Genomic DNA, 16,741 nt, shown 5'->3' on the forward strand with positions numbered 1-16,741 from the left:
AAGAACAGTTACTGGAATTGGGTATGTCTAGTTTAATGAAGAGAAGGACAAGGGGTGACATGATAACAGTGTTTCAATATCTAAGGCAGGGGTGTCAAACTCACAACTTTTTTTCCATTGTCAGCAATGGGGTGGGCACAGTTTCAGCATGAAGCATCTGGCCCGCAGGCCGGCAGTTTGACACCCTGATCTAAGGGGTTGCCACAAAGAAGAGGGAGTCAAGCTATTCTCCAAAGCACCTGAGGGCAAGAGAGAAGCAACCTAGAACTAAGAAAAACCTCCTGAAAGTTAGAACAATTAATCAGTGGAACAACCTGCCTCCAGAAGCTGTGAATGCTCCAACACTGGAAGTTTTTAAGAAGTTTGTCTGAAATATTATAGGGTTTCCTGCCTGAGCAGGGGGTTGGACTAGAAATCTCCAAGATCCCTTCCAATTCTATTATTATTATTATTATTATTATTATTATTATTATTATTATTATTATTATTATTATTATTATTATTATTATTATTTTATTCATTAAAAATGAACCTCAGTCAACTGAACATTCAAACTGACTGGCACTAATGGTTGACACGGGTTGCTGCCAGCATCCTAGGTATCAACCAGGTATCTCCTTAAGATGTTCTGAGTAGCGCAGTTTTTTGTAGCTTTGCTGGAGTTATTGCAGGAAGCTGATGTATTTTGCAAAGTTTTTGGACATAGTTCCCAGTGCCACGATGACAATGGGTATCACTGTTACACGTTTCATCCATAATCGCGTAATTTCGATGGCCAGGTTGCAGTATTTCGTAATTTTTTCCAGTTCTTTTTCATCAACTCTGGCATCTCCTGGTACCGCGATATCAATTAACTGTATGCTTCAGTTCTCTATGACTGCGATATTATTATTATTATTATTATTATTATTATTATTATTATTATTATTATTATTATTATTATTATTATTATTATTATATTAGCCCATATATCTCTGGAACAGTGTTTGAATTGCTGATGATCATAATTTTTAAAAGCTAATAACTTGCTTTCCCATCACAAAAATCCCAGGACTTACAGAAGTTCTTATTTTCAGTGACATAACTGACTTTCAGACACACACAAAAACCCATAACCAAAAGTATTATAAAGACTAAAATATATCGAAACAAGCAAATAAATTCCATGGAAGTGGTGGAAGCATATGATACCTATATTTGGTTGTGAAGTTGTCAAAGGATTTATTTATATCTGCTTTTACCTATTGCCCTAAAGCAAGACCAAATGAAATCAAAACAAGAAGAAGGTAGAAATGGTCAGGTACATACTAGTTTTCTGTATGACAACATACTTGTTGCAATCGAGAGAACATTTTCAAAGAAGCCACAGCTGCTCCTAACTCTCTGAAAACTGCACCAATGATATGTTGTTGTTTTTCTGCAACAGACTGATGTGATTATCCTTTGGCCCCTCTCCAACTCAGCTGAAAGGTATTGAGACATGCCTCAGAAAAGATCTGGAGGGATTGAGGTATGGTGGAAATCGAAGAGAGGGAAATCCTGTATTCTGCTCCTTGGATATTGGGTTTCATTCTCATTCTGTTCCAAAATCTTATGTTAAATGTAATTTGTAAACTAACTCCACAATGTCAAAAAAATGAAAAGATTTTCTTTCCTTCACAGTTTATCTTTTGTGTACGGCTACATCACAAAAATATTTTGATATTATATGATCAGCATCCCTGTGATTAAAATGCAAGACAAGGGCTATGTCATATTGCTACGTCTTAGGCAAGCCCATCCTGACTCTTTCAGCATTTTTTCTTTGTTCCGAAATCAATGAGCCACACTAAAATATCTTCCTAAATTCCACATTGTATTATCATGCAGAACTGTTAGTTTATGGAATCTGAATGGGCCCTGATCTGCTCTCCTTGCCATTTTTTTTTGTTTACCTTATAGTTAAATAACAACGAAGGCACGGATACCCTGAAGTCAATTGGCCAGGCCAACAAGATCCCCTGAAGTCAAGTAATATTGTAATTGTCAAATTATTTTAGGTCACTTACACTTTCACTTTTGATTCCAAGGGCTGTAAATTGATATGATATTTCTCAATATTATTCTCCATGTCCATGTCCATAGCAAGCTGATGGCTGTTAAGAAAAGAAGTTCTTCAGTATAATCTATTCATTCTTATCCACTTTGAAACAAAACATGCTGAACCTGCTTACTTTAAAATAGCTTTCCTCAACACAAAATATTAGTCTTCCCCCAAAATCACAAATAAGAGCAAACTAATTTGCCAATCTTCCAGTGACATGGACCTTTGTTTTGACTAATTTAACTCTACTGCTTTAATGAGGATGGCTTGGACTATGTATAACATATGATTGCTAAACTGATGATGTCTGTATATGAAGTGCCTGCAGCACTGCCATTAAAGTGACATTCTTAGCAAACAGTGCTCTAGGGATTCTGGGGACTATATAAAGGCCTCTAGCAATAGGGCACCCTTAATTTAATTTGTGAATTTCTTCCAAACTGGTGATGTTCCTAAATCCTTACTTTGGCTCCCTGTTCCCTAATCTAGTTGTCTCTATCACGAAAGCTTTGCACTTTCTCACAGTTTTCAGGCTTTTTATATTTGTCTGTTTATCTATTACCAATATTTGGTTTATGATTTACCATCATCTAAAGATCTCCAATTCCTTAAAAAAAACACACACACAACCTTTTCATTTTTATTTTCCCTTATGCTATGCAGGATACCTTTCCCCTTAAAATTCAACAAATCCTTCCCTAAGACCTCTTTTCCCCTGAAGCCACTGGCACAATCAGCTTTTTTGTTCCTTATTGGTATTATTGAAATAGCCACAAATGGTTCTCCTCTTCCCCACAAGCCCTCATTTTCTTTTTTTAAATTGCATTGGGACAGGGATCTATTCTACACTATACACTTCTGTCATAGACAAGTAGATTGATTGATTGATTGATTGATTGATTGATTGATTGATTGATTGATTGATTCATTCATTCATTCATTCATTCATTCATTCATTCATTCATTCACTGATGGAGGGATTTACAGTTTTTGTTTTGCATGGGAGTAAACATGTGACATCAAGGAAGTAAGTTTACATCAGAATCCGAATAGAGCTGAAAGTGACCTTGGAGGTCTTCTTCAGCTCAAGGGGGTTGGACTAGAAATTAAACTTACATAAAATTAAATGAAATTCTATCTTATTCTACAAATTAGATGTTGACACTTATTTGGACTGTAGTTGATTAAACTTTTCCTTAATCTAAGCAAAAGTTAATTAAAACTTGTGCAGGACTTTAATATGGAAATCTAAAAATGTACTTACTTTTCAAGTAAATATTTTCCATCACTAACTTGCTCCAAGGTATGCTGTAGTCTTTTGAGTTCTTCCTGCAGAGAAACAAACAGCAGATATTAAAATATTAGCTTAATTTAGTAAATATTACTCTCCAATTGATTACATTAGCTTGAACTTATAACCATTATTTTCAGATAGATGGAAAGACTCTAGCCATCTGGGTTAGTATTTTGTATAATATTTGAATACAAAACTAATAGAGAGGGTTGAAGGACACTATTCTTTCAAACATTTTATTAAACTTTGAAACTTTCTTCCCAAAAATAATTATGAAAATAAGTCCTCAGTATTTTAGCATATTTTAGTTCTCTTACTCAATATTTTAAAAAACGGCAATAACATTGCAGTCCACTACAGATGTATTAATAATCCCATTTTTGTTCTACAATTGCTCCAGAGAGCTGATCAGTATTATAACAATAACTTTTGTGTAGGTCAGTCAGAATGTGTAGAATTTTTTCCAACTTTTTCTTATTTTCTGAACTCATGCCCATTCTCATTTTGCAGTAAAACAATTGAAATGTTATATTTTAAACACATAGCATTCTCAATCCATTTAACAGCAACTTGAAAAAAAATCCTGTCATCGCATTCATCTTTCATTCCAACCTTCTTCAAAAATCTATCCCTCCTTTTTTCTGGCATGTGTAAACTGAAATAACTCCCCACATTTTCCTGAAAAAAAATCTTCCAATAGGATGCTTGAATCTAAAAGTAGCGCTTTCTATTTTCCAAAGCACTCTAGGGGTCAATTTTGTTTTCAGTATGTCCCAAAGCAACATAAGGTAATTTAGAATGTGGAAACAATTTACAATTGCCTTTTTATGTGGCTAAGGGTAACAAAACTTGCAAGACTCCCATAAATCATTTTGTTTATGTGTTTGACATTATTTTATATAAACCTAAGGCTAAATACTTAACAAAAAGTTTTTTTCTTTTTAAAAAAGTAGTCTCTAACATTTTAGGTGCCATTCAATCATTCATTTAAATATTATTGGCTTGTTTTTTATGGAAAATGGTAATAGAGCAACTACAGAAAGTGCTACTAAAGTTTGTATAATTTGGAAGAGCAGAAGGCATAAAATCTATACTAATTTCAGTTTTGCATCATTAAACATGAAGTATTGATTATTGCTCTCTGCAACAAAATTTATGAAGCTAGCTATGTTGCTGTGTCCACATAAAGTGACTCTGATGTTTTGCCCTCAGACCTTAAACCCCTTAAATGATGCTTTCTGATGAAAAAGTATAGCCAAAATGTTGTTACTCCAATTCACAGCTTTAGGAGATGCATCTAACACATTATGCTGGAAGTTATCAGCTGCAAACTTTGACTTCAGAAAATTAAACTGGAAGTGATCCAAACTTCTGTTGAAATTCATGAATTATGACATCTACATAAATGTGTTACAATGTTATAATGCAGTGCTCTTTATTTCCACCTTGACTCTTGTGAATGGATATTAATAGTTGGAAGAAACTGAAGTTTGAAAATGCAAGTTTGCTTTTTGGAGTGCAAGAATTTTACTCTCTCTTGTGGATGTGTATACAATATTGATGGAAATATTGGTAAATCTACAGTATTCAGATAAGGAGTAATATTAGGATGTGGTAGTTGAATGGTTCAAAAGGTTATTACCATTTTATCAAAGCTACTTAGACATAGTTTTAACATAATAGGTTTGAACCACGTTTCTTTGATACAATTCAGCCCATCTATACCTAGTTTGAATACCATTAGAGTTACATTCCCATGACTTTATACTCATTCATTTATTTAAAGCAGAGGTGTCAAACTGCCGGCCCATGGGCCGGATGCATCATGCGGAAGCCACACCCACCCCATTGCGGCCATTGGCAAAACCATCCCAATATGTTGCGCAACATCACATGACATCGCGAGTTTGACGTGTCTGATTTAAAGCATAGGGTTTTCCCCCCCTGAAAACTAGGCAGTATGCCACAGAATAAAAAGATGACATGTAATAATGAGTACAGAATAGAGCAGTTCATAGGGAGTAATCAGTAAACATAAAATATCAAAGAAATATAAAATATATTTGGAAAATATAAACTATTTCACCTGTTGAATGAAAGAAAATATAATTGGCATTAGGATAGTTAGATCGAAATTGTTACTCTCCAGATGTCGGCTCTTCAGACTCCAAATTCCACAGTTTAGTAAGGCCATTAACAAGAATTCTGTGGCAAAGGCTGCATTATTTCATAATGGGCGGAGGGGGCATTGCTATATAAGTACTTTGTTTCGCATGTTATTTTCAAAAAGAAGACACAAAGAAACAAGAGAAGGTGCAAAGAAAGCAATTCATTATTATGGCAGTGGAGAGTAAAGTACTGTCCCAAGCAAGAACCAACAAGCAAGAAACAAAAGTGCAGTTATTTCATTTATTAGTATATTTCCACTGGCAAGGAAGGGAAGTGGTTATAGGTAGTTCTCGAATTACAATCATTCCTTTAATGATGTTCTGGACTTATGATGAGCTTGGAAAGTGTGTTTTATAGGGTCATAAAACGCCCTATGGAAATAACATTAAGAGTCTAGATTATTAGAAGATTAGAAGATCATTACAAATACCCGGGTATCCCTCAGGATGACAACATGAAGCACACTGAAGTTAAGAAGAGGGTTAGAAGTACATACATCATGCGAGTGAAGATCTTAAAATCCAAACTCAATGGAGGAAATGCCATCACGGCAATTAACACCTGAAAAGTTCCAGTCATTTAGATACACAGATGGAATACCAGTTTGGACTCAAGCAGAACTAAAAGCCCTGGATAGGAAGACCAGAAAAATAATTAACCAATGCAATGATGTTGACAGACTCTACTTAACATGGAAAAATAGGTTGCTGTGGAATGTTCAAATACACCAGACAGTTGAAGGAAAAAGGGCACTGGAAGACTATCTGAGAACAATAAAGAAGGCTTACTGGGTATTGAAAGGACCAAACTGGTCCACAAGAAAGACTAAATGAAGAATAGAAAACAGACATGGCAAGGCAAAATATTTATCTATTTATTTATTAATGGGATTTATATCCCGCCCTATCTCCCGAAGGACTCAGGGCGGCTAACAACAAAACATATAATAAGTACAGAAATTAAGATACAAATAAAATTAAAATCATCTGTGCAATAAATTAAAATTAAAAATTAAAAATAAATTAAAAATTGTAAATATAATTAAAATGCCTGTCAGTCCAGGTCAGCCAGGTGGAAAAGGAGTGTTTTGAGGTCGCGGCGAAAGGACTGGAGATTTGGCCAGTATGATGTGGCCAGTACATTTTTTTAAAAAAATAGCAGGCAAAACAGATAACAATAAGTCCTGGCAATGGCTAAGAGCAGGAAAGCTGAAGAAAAGGACAGGGGCACTAATTCTAGCTGCAGAAGTTCAAACCTTAAGAACAAATACATACAAAGTCAGAACTGAGAAGACAGCGACAGACACCAAATACTGCCTCTTCAAAGACACTGAAGAAACAGTGGATCACTTAGTTAGCTGCTGTAACAAGATTGCACAGGCTTACAAATAATGGCATGACAATAGTGCATTGGACGTTGTGCAAGAAATGCCATTTGCCTAAAAGCAAGAACTGTTAGGACCAGAAAATAGACAAAGTAATGGAAAATGAAGATGCTAAAGTGCCCTGGGATTTTAGAAATTCAAACAAACAAGCACCTGCCATATAATACTCAAGACTTAACAATTGTCAATAAGAAAGACAAGGAAGTCTAAATAATAGATGTTGCAGAAACATCTGGAGAAAACAGAATAGAAGAGGAAGAACTGGTGTGGGGGGGGAAAATCACACAATACAAAGATCTGCAAATAGTAGTAGAATGACTGTGGCAAAAGAAAGCAAAATTTGTACTAATAGTAATGGATGCTTTGGAGGCAATTCCAAAGCAACTGGAACACCCTTTGAACACCATTGGCATTGACAAAACCACCATCAGTTAATTGTGAAAGACTGCTTTACTTGGAACAGCTTATATTCTGTAACAACAACACCTTTAACACCATCAAACAAAAATATCTGCCTATCTTGGATCCTTGAGAAGGTCTTGTTAGGTGGACAAAAATGCTACAGCCAGTCTAAATATTTGGCTAATTTATTTTTTATCTATTTTCTAACTTTTTTTCTTCCTAATTTTCCAAAGTGCTGTTTTGTCTCTATCTTAGACATTCAGTGCTTCCTTTAACCACAGTTTTAGGACTATAGTTTTTATCTTTATACATATTATAGAATATCTTTCTCTTGTCTTCAGTTTTGTATGGTTTTTATATGTATTTTCCTCCTCATCCACATCTCTCTCTCTCTCTCTCTCTCTCTCTCTCTCTCTCTCTCTCTCTCTCTATATATATATATATATATATATATATATATATATATATATATATATATATATATATATATGTGTGTGTGTGTGTGTGTGTGTGTGTGTGTGTGTGTGTGTGTGTGTATGTATATGTATATGTGTTAAGTATTTGTTAAGTATTTTAGAATACCTTGCTAGGCCCCAAACATGGGACAAATCTTATTGCCTGTTTCAGCCTAACCCAAGGCCATCCGCAGGCTGTAGTTACAACAGTGACAGCTCATATTTGTGGTTTTTTTTATTGCTAACAAAGAATTAAAGGGAGACTGATATGGCCATTTCAAACTCATTTGTTCTCATCAGTCAGCCATACCCTTCTGAGATTCGAACCTGGGCTGATTGCACATTAGGAAGTTGTTTTACCTCTAAGCCATGGGCTCTTTCTCGCTTTGTTAGCTGAGAGGCAAGGGAGATATGTGTTAAGTATTTGTTAAGTATTTGCCCCAAACATGGGTATGGGTATGGGTATGGCTGACTGATGAGAACAAATGAGTTTGAAATGGCCATATCAGTCTTCCTTTAATTCTTTGTTAGCAATATATATATATATATACACATACATACATACATACAGTGGTACCTTGTATTTGATGTGTTCAAAACTTGTTGAATTTGGTACTCAATGCATTTTGATGTGAAAATGTCCTGATATTTGTACTTTCTTTGGTATTTGGTGCACTACAAAAGAAAGAGCTAAAAAGCAGAGACATCACCCTGTCAACAAAAGTGCGTATAGTCAAGGCTATAGTCTTCCCAGTTGCAATGTATGGCAGTGAAAGCTGGACCATAAAAAAGGCTGAGCACCAAAGAATTGAGGCCTTTGAACTATGGTGCTGGAGAAGACTCCTGCGAGTCCCTTGGACTGCAAGGCGATCAAACTGGTCAGTCCTAGAGGAGATCAACCCTGACTGCTCTTTAGAAGGCCAGATCCTGAAGTTGAAACTCAAATACTTTGGCCACCTAATCAGAAGGAAGGACTCACTGTAGAAGAGCCTAATGCTGGGAAAGATTGAGGGCAATAGAAGAAGGGGACGACAGAGAATGAGGTGGCTGGATGGAGTCACTGAAGCAGTAGGCGTGAGCTTAAATGGACTCCAGAAGATGGTAGAGGACAGGAAGGCCTGGAGGAATGTTGTCCATAGGGTCACGATGAATCAGACACGACTTCGCAGCTCAACAACAAAAGAAAGAGGAAGTTAGCTGCAGAGGGAGGACAGGAAATTTGCCATGCTGGGAAGGTCACTGACATAGGAAAAACAGCAGTCAGAAAGTTTTCCCAGCCAAAACAAAGAGTCACATGGTAAGTCACCTGTTTGTTTGGCACTCATTGTTTTTAGTACCCATCATCCTTCCCAGAACCAATTGATATTGAATACCGAGATAGCACTTCATTTCTTAGCAGAACTTGACATACTACTCTGATACTTATAATTATTTTAATCTGTATTATCTTTCCTCTCTGTCCACATTCCATTCATTCTGCTGGGAGATTTCCTGTATCTTCTCTTTTTTTTAAAATTTAATTCTCATTTCCCCCCCCCATTTTTTGTAGTCATGTTACTTTTACTCATGTTTCTTTCAGTACTTTTTTTCACGCCTATTGTTTTCAGACATCTATTCTTGATACTAACAAATAATATGATTTCACATACAACTCTGATACCCTCATATTCCATGCAAGGAGAACCTTGCAGCAATTAGCATAAACCCATCCTTAACTTTTTGTCTCCCCTCCCTTTAGGATTTCAACACAGCTAAATTAGTTGGACCACACCAGCACTCCCTCTATAAAAAGACCATGTTTTCTGCATCTTAAGTGGTATTTGTGTGTTTGAAACAAATCTATCTTTTCCTAAGCAGATACTTACACACCAATCATGATTCTCATTTATTTTGGCTCTCTAAATGGCTGGTTTATTTTTTCTGTACTTTCACATCTTGCTCCATTCATATTACGTCACCTACTCATGACCAATCCATTATTGCTGGAATTCTATTGTGCACATTGTGAGGTCAATATTCGGGTTTATCTCATACTACTTTCCCAACTTTTTTTTCCAAAGGAACTAGTGAGTTCTTTCAATTATTGTGCAACATAGGCACATTTATATATATATTTACATATATTTCTTTGCATCTTTGGTTTTGCCAGATGTTGTTTGTGAGATGGATTCTGAATAGCATCTCTCAGCAAAGATGCCACACAGGAATACTGCTTCAAGCTTTTTCCATTCATTATGACCATCCACCTTATTTTAGCTCACCATTCCTAGAATGGTTTCTGTTTGTATCTGTACTAAACAGCTGTTAGATATTACATTTTAGAGTCTTCTCTGTAGAGAAGGATAATTCATTTGTATAAGAAAAAGCAGGGAAAATAAAACACTAAGGGATAAAGAATAAAAATAGAAATACTTGATTCAGTCCTACAGAGCTTCAGTTAACAATAATTAATGTAGGGTTGGTTCTTTAGGTTTCTCTCAGCTAAAGTAATCCAAAAGACAGAATGTCCTCATTATTTTCATGAGGGGGGGGTAGTTTTCCATGGCAGCACTTCAGAATAAGATTATACAATATAAATTACCTTACATAAAAAGATTAAAGTTGGAGTAATACTATCTGGATTCTCATTTACCTAATAACACTACAATTGTAGCTATATACAATCTCATATCAATTCTAAGGCTATAGTCTTGTACACAATACTGTGCTCAAAATGTGATTGATTTCCATGACAATATTGCACATGAAACAGGGATTACAGTCTAAAAATATATAATTGCACCTAGGCTTATTTAATGCCATATTCAAGGATGATAAGCTTATACTGTTTACTACAAAGCTCTGAACATGGTTTTTGAAGGGCTGTTCACAATTATGAATCATGTTTTGCATTGATGATAATCATACACAGGATCAAATTTCAATGACTTTATTATGATATGAATGGAACTAATATATCTGATTATAGGATTCTTTAGAGAAAAGAACACCTTTGTGCTTCAAGCCTTGAAACTTGTCAAATGAATTAACATAGGAGGCAATAAACCAAATTTAATTTAATCTGTTTATATAACCAGTTACAGCAATGGTTAACTGATCAACCAATTATATTTTTATTTTAGTTAAAGAACCATTTAATGTATGTATTCAAAATTAGAATATAGCTCAGCAATAAAGAAGCAAAAGGACAAGGCAGAGGATGAGATGGTTAGCTAGTCATAGACACAATGAACATGAATTTGGATAAATTCCAGGAGACAATGGAATACAGGGGCTCCTGGCATGCTATGGTCCATGGAGTCGCATAGTTGGACATGACTTAGTGACTGAACAACACAGCAGTAAAGAAGCTGTTGTCTTCTGTTTAGCATTTATTCTATACCATAGCTACAACAAGCATAATAGCATATTTAAAATTATCGAAAGAATTGGGAAATTTTATTTGCCAGATGAATATAAGGAATATTAACCAATACTAAATCTTCCATTATCAAATCAAAGTAAAAAAATAACCAAATTAAAAAAAACTATTCTAGGAGAGTTAAGTCAGGCCCACCCAAGAATGACATATAGAACAATCCAGCCAAAATTCAGTTCTTTATTTGCTTACTTCTTATAGACAAAATATTTTTCATGAAAACAACAAGCTCCTATATCACTTATTTTGGAAAACAAGACACAGAATAATTTAAGCTACAGAAAAGCAGATTTCAATTGAATTTTTAAGGAAAATGTCCTAATAATAAAGGCAATTCAATAATGAAATCAATTCCTGAAAGATAGTTGGCTTCTTTCATTGGAGATATTCGAGCAGGGACTGCACAGCCATCTGGCTGTGCTGCCTGAATTTGGATTCCTGTAGCAGGGACAGGGTCAGACTTACTGGCCTAAATGGCCCTTTTCAATTCTATGATTCTGAGTATTAAATTATACAATAAGAAAAATATGGAAATAATAATATAATTTAATAATAATAATAAGTTGGAAGGGACCTTGGAGGTCATCTAGTCCAATCCCTATACCATTTCTGGCAAATGGCTGTCCAGTCTCTTCTTAAAAACTTCCAGTGTTGGAGCATTCACTCTTTGTGGCAGCCCCTGAGATATTGGAACAATGCTATCATGTCACCCCTCACCCTTCTCTTTGTTAAACTACACATACCCAATTCCAGCAATTCCCTAAATGTTTTAGCCTCCAGTCCCCCAATCATCTTTGTTGCTCTTCTCAGTACCCTTTCTAGAGTCTCAACATCTTTTTTTACATTGTGGTGACAAAAATTGGATGCAGTATTCCAGGTGTGGCCTTACCAAGGCATTGTAAAGTGGTATTAGTACTTCACATGATCTTGATTCTATCCCTCTGTTAATGCAGCCTAGCACTGTGTTGGCATTTTTGGCAGCTGCACCACACTGCTGGCTCATATTGAAGTGATTGTCTACTAAGACTCCAAGACTCCGAGATTTCTATTGAAAAGCTACAGTATTTGTATATCACTACATTAGCAGGATCAAATGACCATTGATGGTCTTGAAAATAACGAAATACTGATGCTGGGAATTCTACCATGTATGATATTGCCTAGGATTATAGTAACTGCTTTGGCATTAGACCTATGATATTTCAACGGTTTTCTTCCTCTTTGAGTGTCACTCCTGCTATATTTTAAAATGTCCATGAAATTCCTTTCCTTTTCAAAGTTACATAGCATAAGAGATTGAATTATCTTTGGTCATCCTTCTTCATCCTGTATCATCTCTATACCATTAGACAACATCAAGTTGGGTAAGATTGCAATGACAGCTCATGATAGGATTTGATTCACTGTATAGCTCTAGAAACCATTAATCTATTTCCACGTTTTCTACTCATCTACTCAAACTTCAGGACTGTTTCACTGCAATAGTTAGATTTATGACTGTCTATATAACAACAAGACAGATGTATGTAAAAAAATGGAAAGAGAGATTAGGATCTGCATTCTTTCATGCTAAGTTTGTGATGCAATGACCTCTTTCCCCTTCTTCTATTGTAAGGAAGCTTTCAAAGTTTTAATCTTCCAGCTAATAAATAGAGCTTGTTATGCTCTTGATAGTTAAATCAGTGTTAAATACGTGTTTTGAACTATGCTGCTATTATTGTGAATAAAATATAATAGAACATAGATAGAATTGTCGCATCTACTAGAATCAAGAAAAATGAAATAGCAATAAGGCAATAAACAGAATCAGCTAATTGCTTAATGGGTACTGCTCCTATAAATATATACCACTTATTGGATAGGTATTTAGACATCTTGTGTGTTGTGTCATCGCTGAACCATTTACACTAAGCATCCACAAAGCTTTATGTTTGTCCCGGTTGTGTTCTAATTAGTAGTTATATCTCTGTACTGTGAAAAATTCCAATTATTCCTGCCCTCTAGCTGCTGCTCTTAGCGTAATGTGTGAACAACATGACACCTTCTTTTGTTCTGACTTTCATTGGCATTGGCCTGAAGTACATTGTTTAGAAAAATAAATGCATACAAGAATAGACTCAAACATGGTAAATTATATATTAAATATATTTTAAAAATGCAGCAACAATAAACAAGTTTTAAATATTCATGGAAAAAGAGATTCTGCCCTTCATTTCCTTTCCTGGTCCTTTTGTTTGCTTCTAATGCATTAATAGTAGGAATGTCTAGATCACACTAACAGTGTCAGTGCATTAGCATTTTGGCAGGGTTTTTGGACCACTGAGTATATTTGAAATTTTGAGAATGTGTGGCTGCTTTGGGAGAAGAACTCATGATGAGGGTAATAACTCACAAAACATCAATTACAAAAAGGCATATTATATGAAGATTCCCCCCACCCCTGCCACCCACCTCTCATAGCTTCAGAGAATTCAATCTATCATCCCAGTTTAACTTCAGGAAAGTGGGGTTAACTCACATGCAAACATTGAATATTAGTTCTAGATCAGTGGGTGTTTACTAATTTTACTGAATTATCACTGGTGAAAGAAAAGACTCATAACACCATTTTCTATTTTAAATGTCTTATCTGAAATTTATCAGATTTTATCATACTCTAAGGTATCAAATTTGCTGCTGTTTTAGTCAGAATAAATTACTCCGTGTGAGAGTGGTTGCATCTAGTGTCCTAATTGTTATATATTGGGCTTAATTGTAACACCACGTGGTAAGCTGGAGCTAATGGCTCCCAGCAACTCAGACACCCCATCTCCAGTGCTGCTATTGGCTGCCCCTAGGAGGCAATGGGTTGCTTTAAACCTATTGGCTGTCATCTAGGGGCCAGGCAATAAATTGCTGTAGGCTGCAGCTCAGTTCCTCAGTTCAGATCCTGCAAGCAAATAAACATGACCATTGCTGAACTCACTCGCCTTGTCTTCATTCCTGTGCAACGAACTCACTACACAACACTGGCAATGAAGGTGGGATGCTGCTTCTCCGAAGGAGCTGAAAGTTACTAGGGGAGAGGCAGTACACGCCTGGTGGGAAAGGCATTTCCCCCCCCTACGGTTGGCTAGCCAGACATGCTAGTGACCACGCACTCAGTGGATCAGTCCCTGGGAATCGGAGAAGCAGGATCAGAAGACGCAGGAACCAGCCGAGAAGACAAGAAGAATGCCCAAGGTCGGACGGCTGCTAGAGTTCGACATCAAGCAACCAGAAGGATGGTCATCATACCTGTCCCAGGTCAAAAACTACCTCCGGGTGAACCAGGTTGCAGAAGATGGACTGAAGGCTGCCACTCTGCTCTGTGTGTGCGGCCCAGCAACATTCAATCTGGCTGAGAACCTGTTTGTGTCAACGCCGCTGGAGTCAGTCTCCTACACTGAGCTAAAGAAGAAGCTTGGAGAACATTTCCAGCTGAAGATGTCGGTGATTGCTTGGTGTTACGCCTTCGAACAACGATTGCAGCAGCCCGGTTAGTCCGCGTCGGAGTACATCACGGCCTTGAGGCAGGCCACACGCCTGTGTAAATTTTTTGACGTTGAAGAGCGACCGGCTCGTCTGCGGCCTATGAAATCAAGAGCTGCAGCAAAAACTTTTTGCTAGACCCAATCTGTTGTTCACTGAAGCCCAGGATGAAGTCATGGCAGACGAAGCCACCGGGGGAGCCATCTGAACAATCCAGCCTGCCAAAACAATACAACGCGAAGAAACAGTCCACCACGAGGACACCGAACGCACAGAGGAATCAGAAGATGAAGAAGATGCCGAAGTCAACAAACTGCACAGACAGTCCGACACACAGCACCGCAGCAGCAAGCAACAAGAAACTCCTTACAAGGCAGATCTCTTACCTAGATGTAAAGATTGTGGAGGCTGCCACCAACATACAGACTTCAGATTCTGGTCAGCCACGTGCCGGGCCTGCGGCAAAACCGGCCACATCGCAGCAGTATGCAGAACTCACCAGAAGGACTGGCCATCGAAGTGCCAGTCAGAAGATCTGACCAGGAGAGCTACCGGGGCTCAGGGGCCATTTAGCATGGGGTTTTGTGCAAGCCGCAGAAGTGTATGCTGCACTTGGGCCCTACATCCCCTCAGACCCAAATTTAAACTTCAGGTGGAGCTATAAGGCGTCCCCTGTAAAATGGAGTTGGACACAGGCTCAGCCGTTTCCATCATTTCTCTGGACACATTTAATTTCGTGTGCAGTTGCAGTAGAAAATGGGCCAAGCTAAGGCCCTCCGACATGATTTTAACAGATTTTCAAAACATGAAAGTCACAGTCAAGGGTAAAGCTACCTTGGCCATTAAATTTAAGGGATTTTTTTGGCACCTGGATGTCATAGTAGTAGGGGGCCAGAGAACGAGTCTAATTGGACTCGATTGGTTTGATGCTTTAGGCATCCAAGTAACCAGTATCAACCGGACACAAGCCACAAATCTAATGTCAGTTTGCTAGGACTTTGCAGACATATTTGATTCAGCCCTAGGAACACACACAGGCCCACCTATATCATTCAAGCTAGACCCCAACGTGGTCCCCATTAGATTAAGCCTCAAAGGGTTCCCTTTGCCCTCAAACATAAAATTGACACTGAAATAGACAAGCTTGTAGAACAGGGCATTTTGCAACCAGTTGATGGTGGGGAGTGGGAAACTCCTATACTAACACCACTTAAGGCCAACAGAGAAATTAGAATATGTGCAGACTAGGTAAAGGTAAAGGTAAAGTTTCCCCCGCACATGAGTGCTAGTCGTTTCCGACTCTAGGGGCCGGTGCTCATCTCCGTTTCAAAGCCGAAGAGCCAGCGCTTGTCCGAGGACGTCTCCGTGGTCATGTGGCCGGCATGACTAGACACCAAAGGCGCATGGAACGCTGTTACCTTCCCACCGTAGTGGTCCCTATTTTTCTACTTGCATTTTTATGTGCTTTCGAACTGCTAGGTTGGCAGAAGCTGGGACGAGTAACAGGCGCTCACTCTGCTACACAGCACTCGGGATTCGACCCGCCAAACTGCCGACCTTCTGATCGACAAGCTCAGCATCCTAACCCACTGAGCCACCGCGTCCCATATGTGCAGACTACAAATGCACAATGAACAAAGCCCTTAAGCAACACGCATACCCTGTCCCAGTGGTGAACCACATCTTGGCATCTTTGCAAGGGGGCACCATTTTTGCAAAGTTAGATTTGGCACAGGCCTATCAGCAACTGCTGGTTGATGAGGACACAGCCGCAGCTCAGACGATTGTGACTCACAGGGGGGGCTTTTAAAGTGAAGTGTTTACAATTTGGGGTTAGTGTTGCCCCAGGCATTTTCCAGGGAATCATGGAACACACGCTTAAAGGCATTCAGGGTGTTTGCCCTTATTTTGATGATGTGCTTATCGCAGGGGAATCCACAGAGGTGTTAGCCAGCAGGCTCAGAGCCATCCTACAGAGGCTGTGTGAAGCAGGCCTCAAATTAAAAAAGAGTAAATGCAGTATTGG

General features: G+C 37.8%; 1 protein-coding gene across 1 annotated transcript in view; it reads right to left on the bottom strand.

Annotated features, from left to right (window-relative positions):
* LOC308668714 (schwannomin-interacting protein 1) overlaps nucleotides 1–2,135 on the bottom strand; it is a 337,391-nt gene extending 335,256 nt beyond the window's left edge. The window contains exon 1 of the mRNA XM_081328785.1: nucleotides 2,049–2,135. Coding sequence (XP_081184911.1) covers nucleotides 2,049–2,122 — 74 coding nt within the window. The 5' untranslated portion in view covers nucleotides 2,123–2,135. The remainder of the gene's footprint in view (nucleotides 1–2,048) is intronic.
* Nucleotides 2,136–16,741: the final 14,606 nt, after the last annotated feature.

The sequence above is a fragment of the Vipera berus genome, assembly GCF_964194415.1.
Source record: "Vipera berus genome assembly, chromosome: 5".
In the NCBI taxonomy this organism is placed as follows: domain Eukaryota; kingdom Metazoa; phylum Chordata; class Lepidosauria; order Squamata; family Viperidae; genus Vipera; species Vipera berus.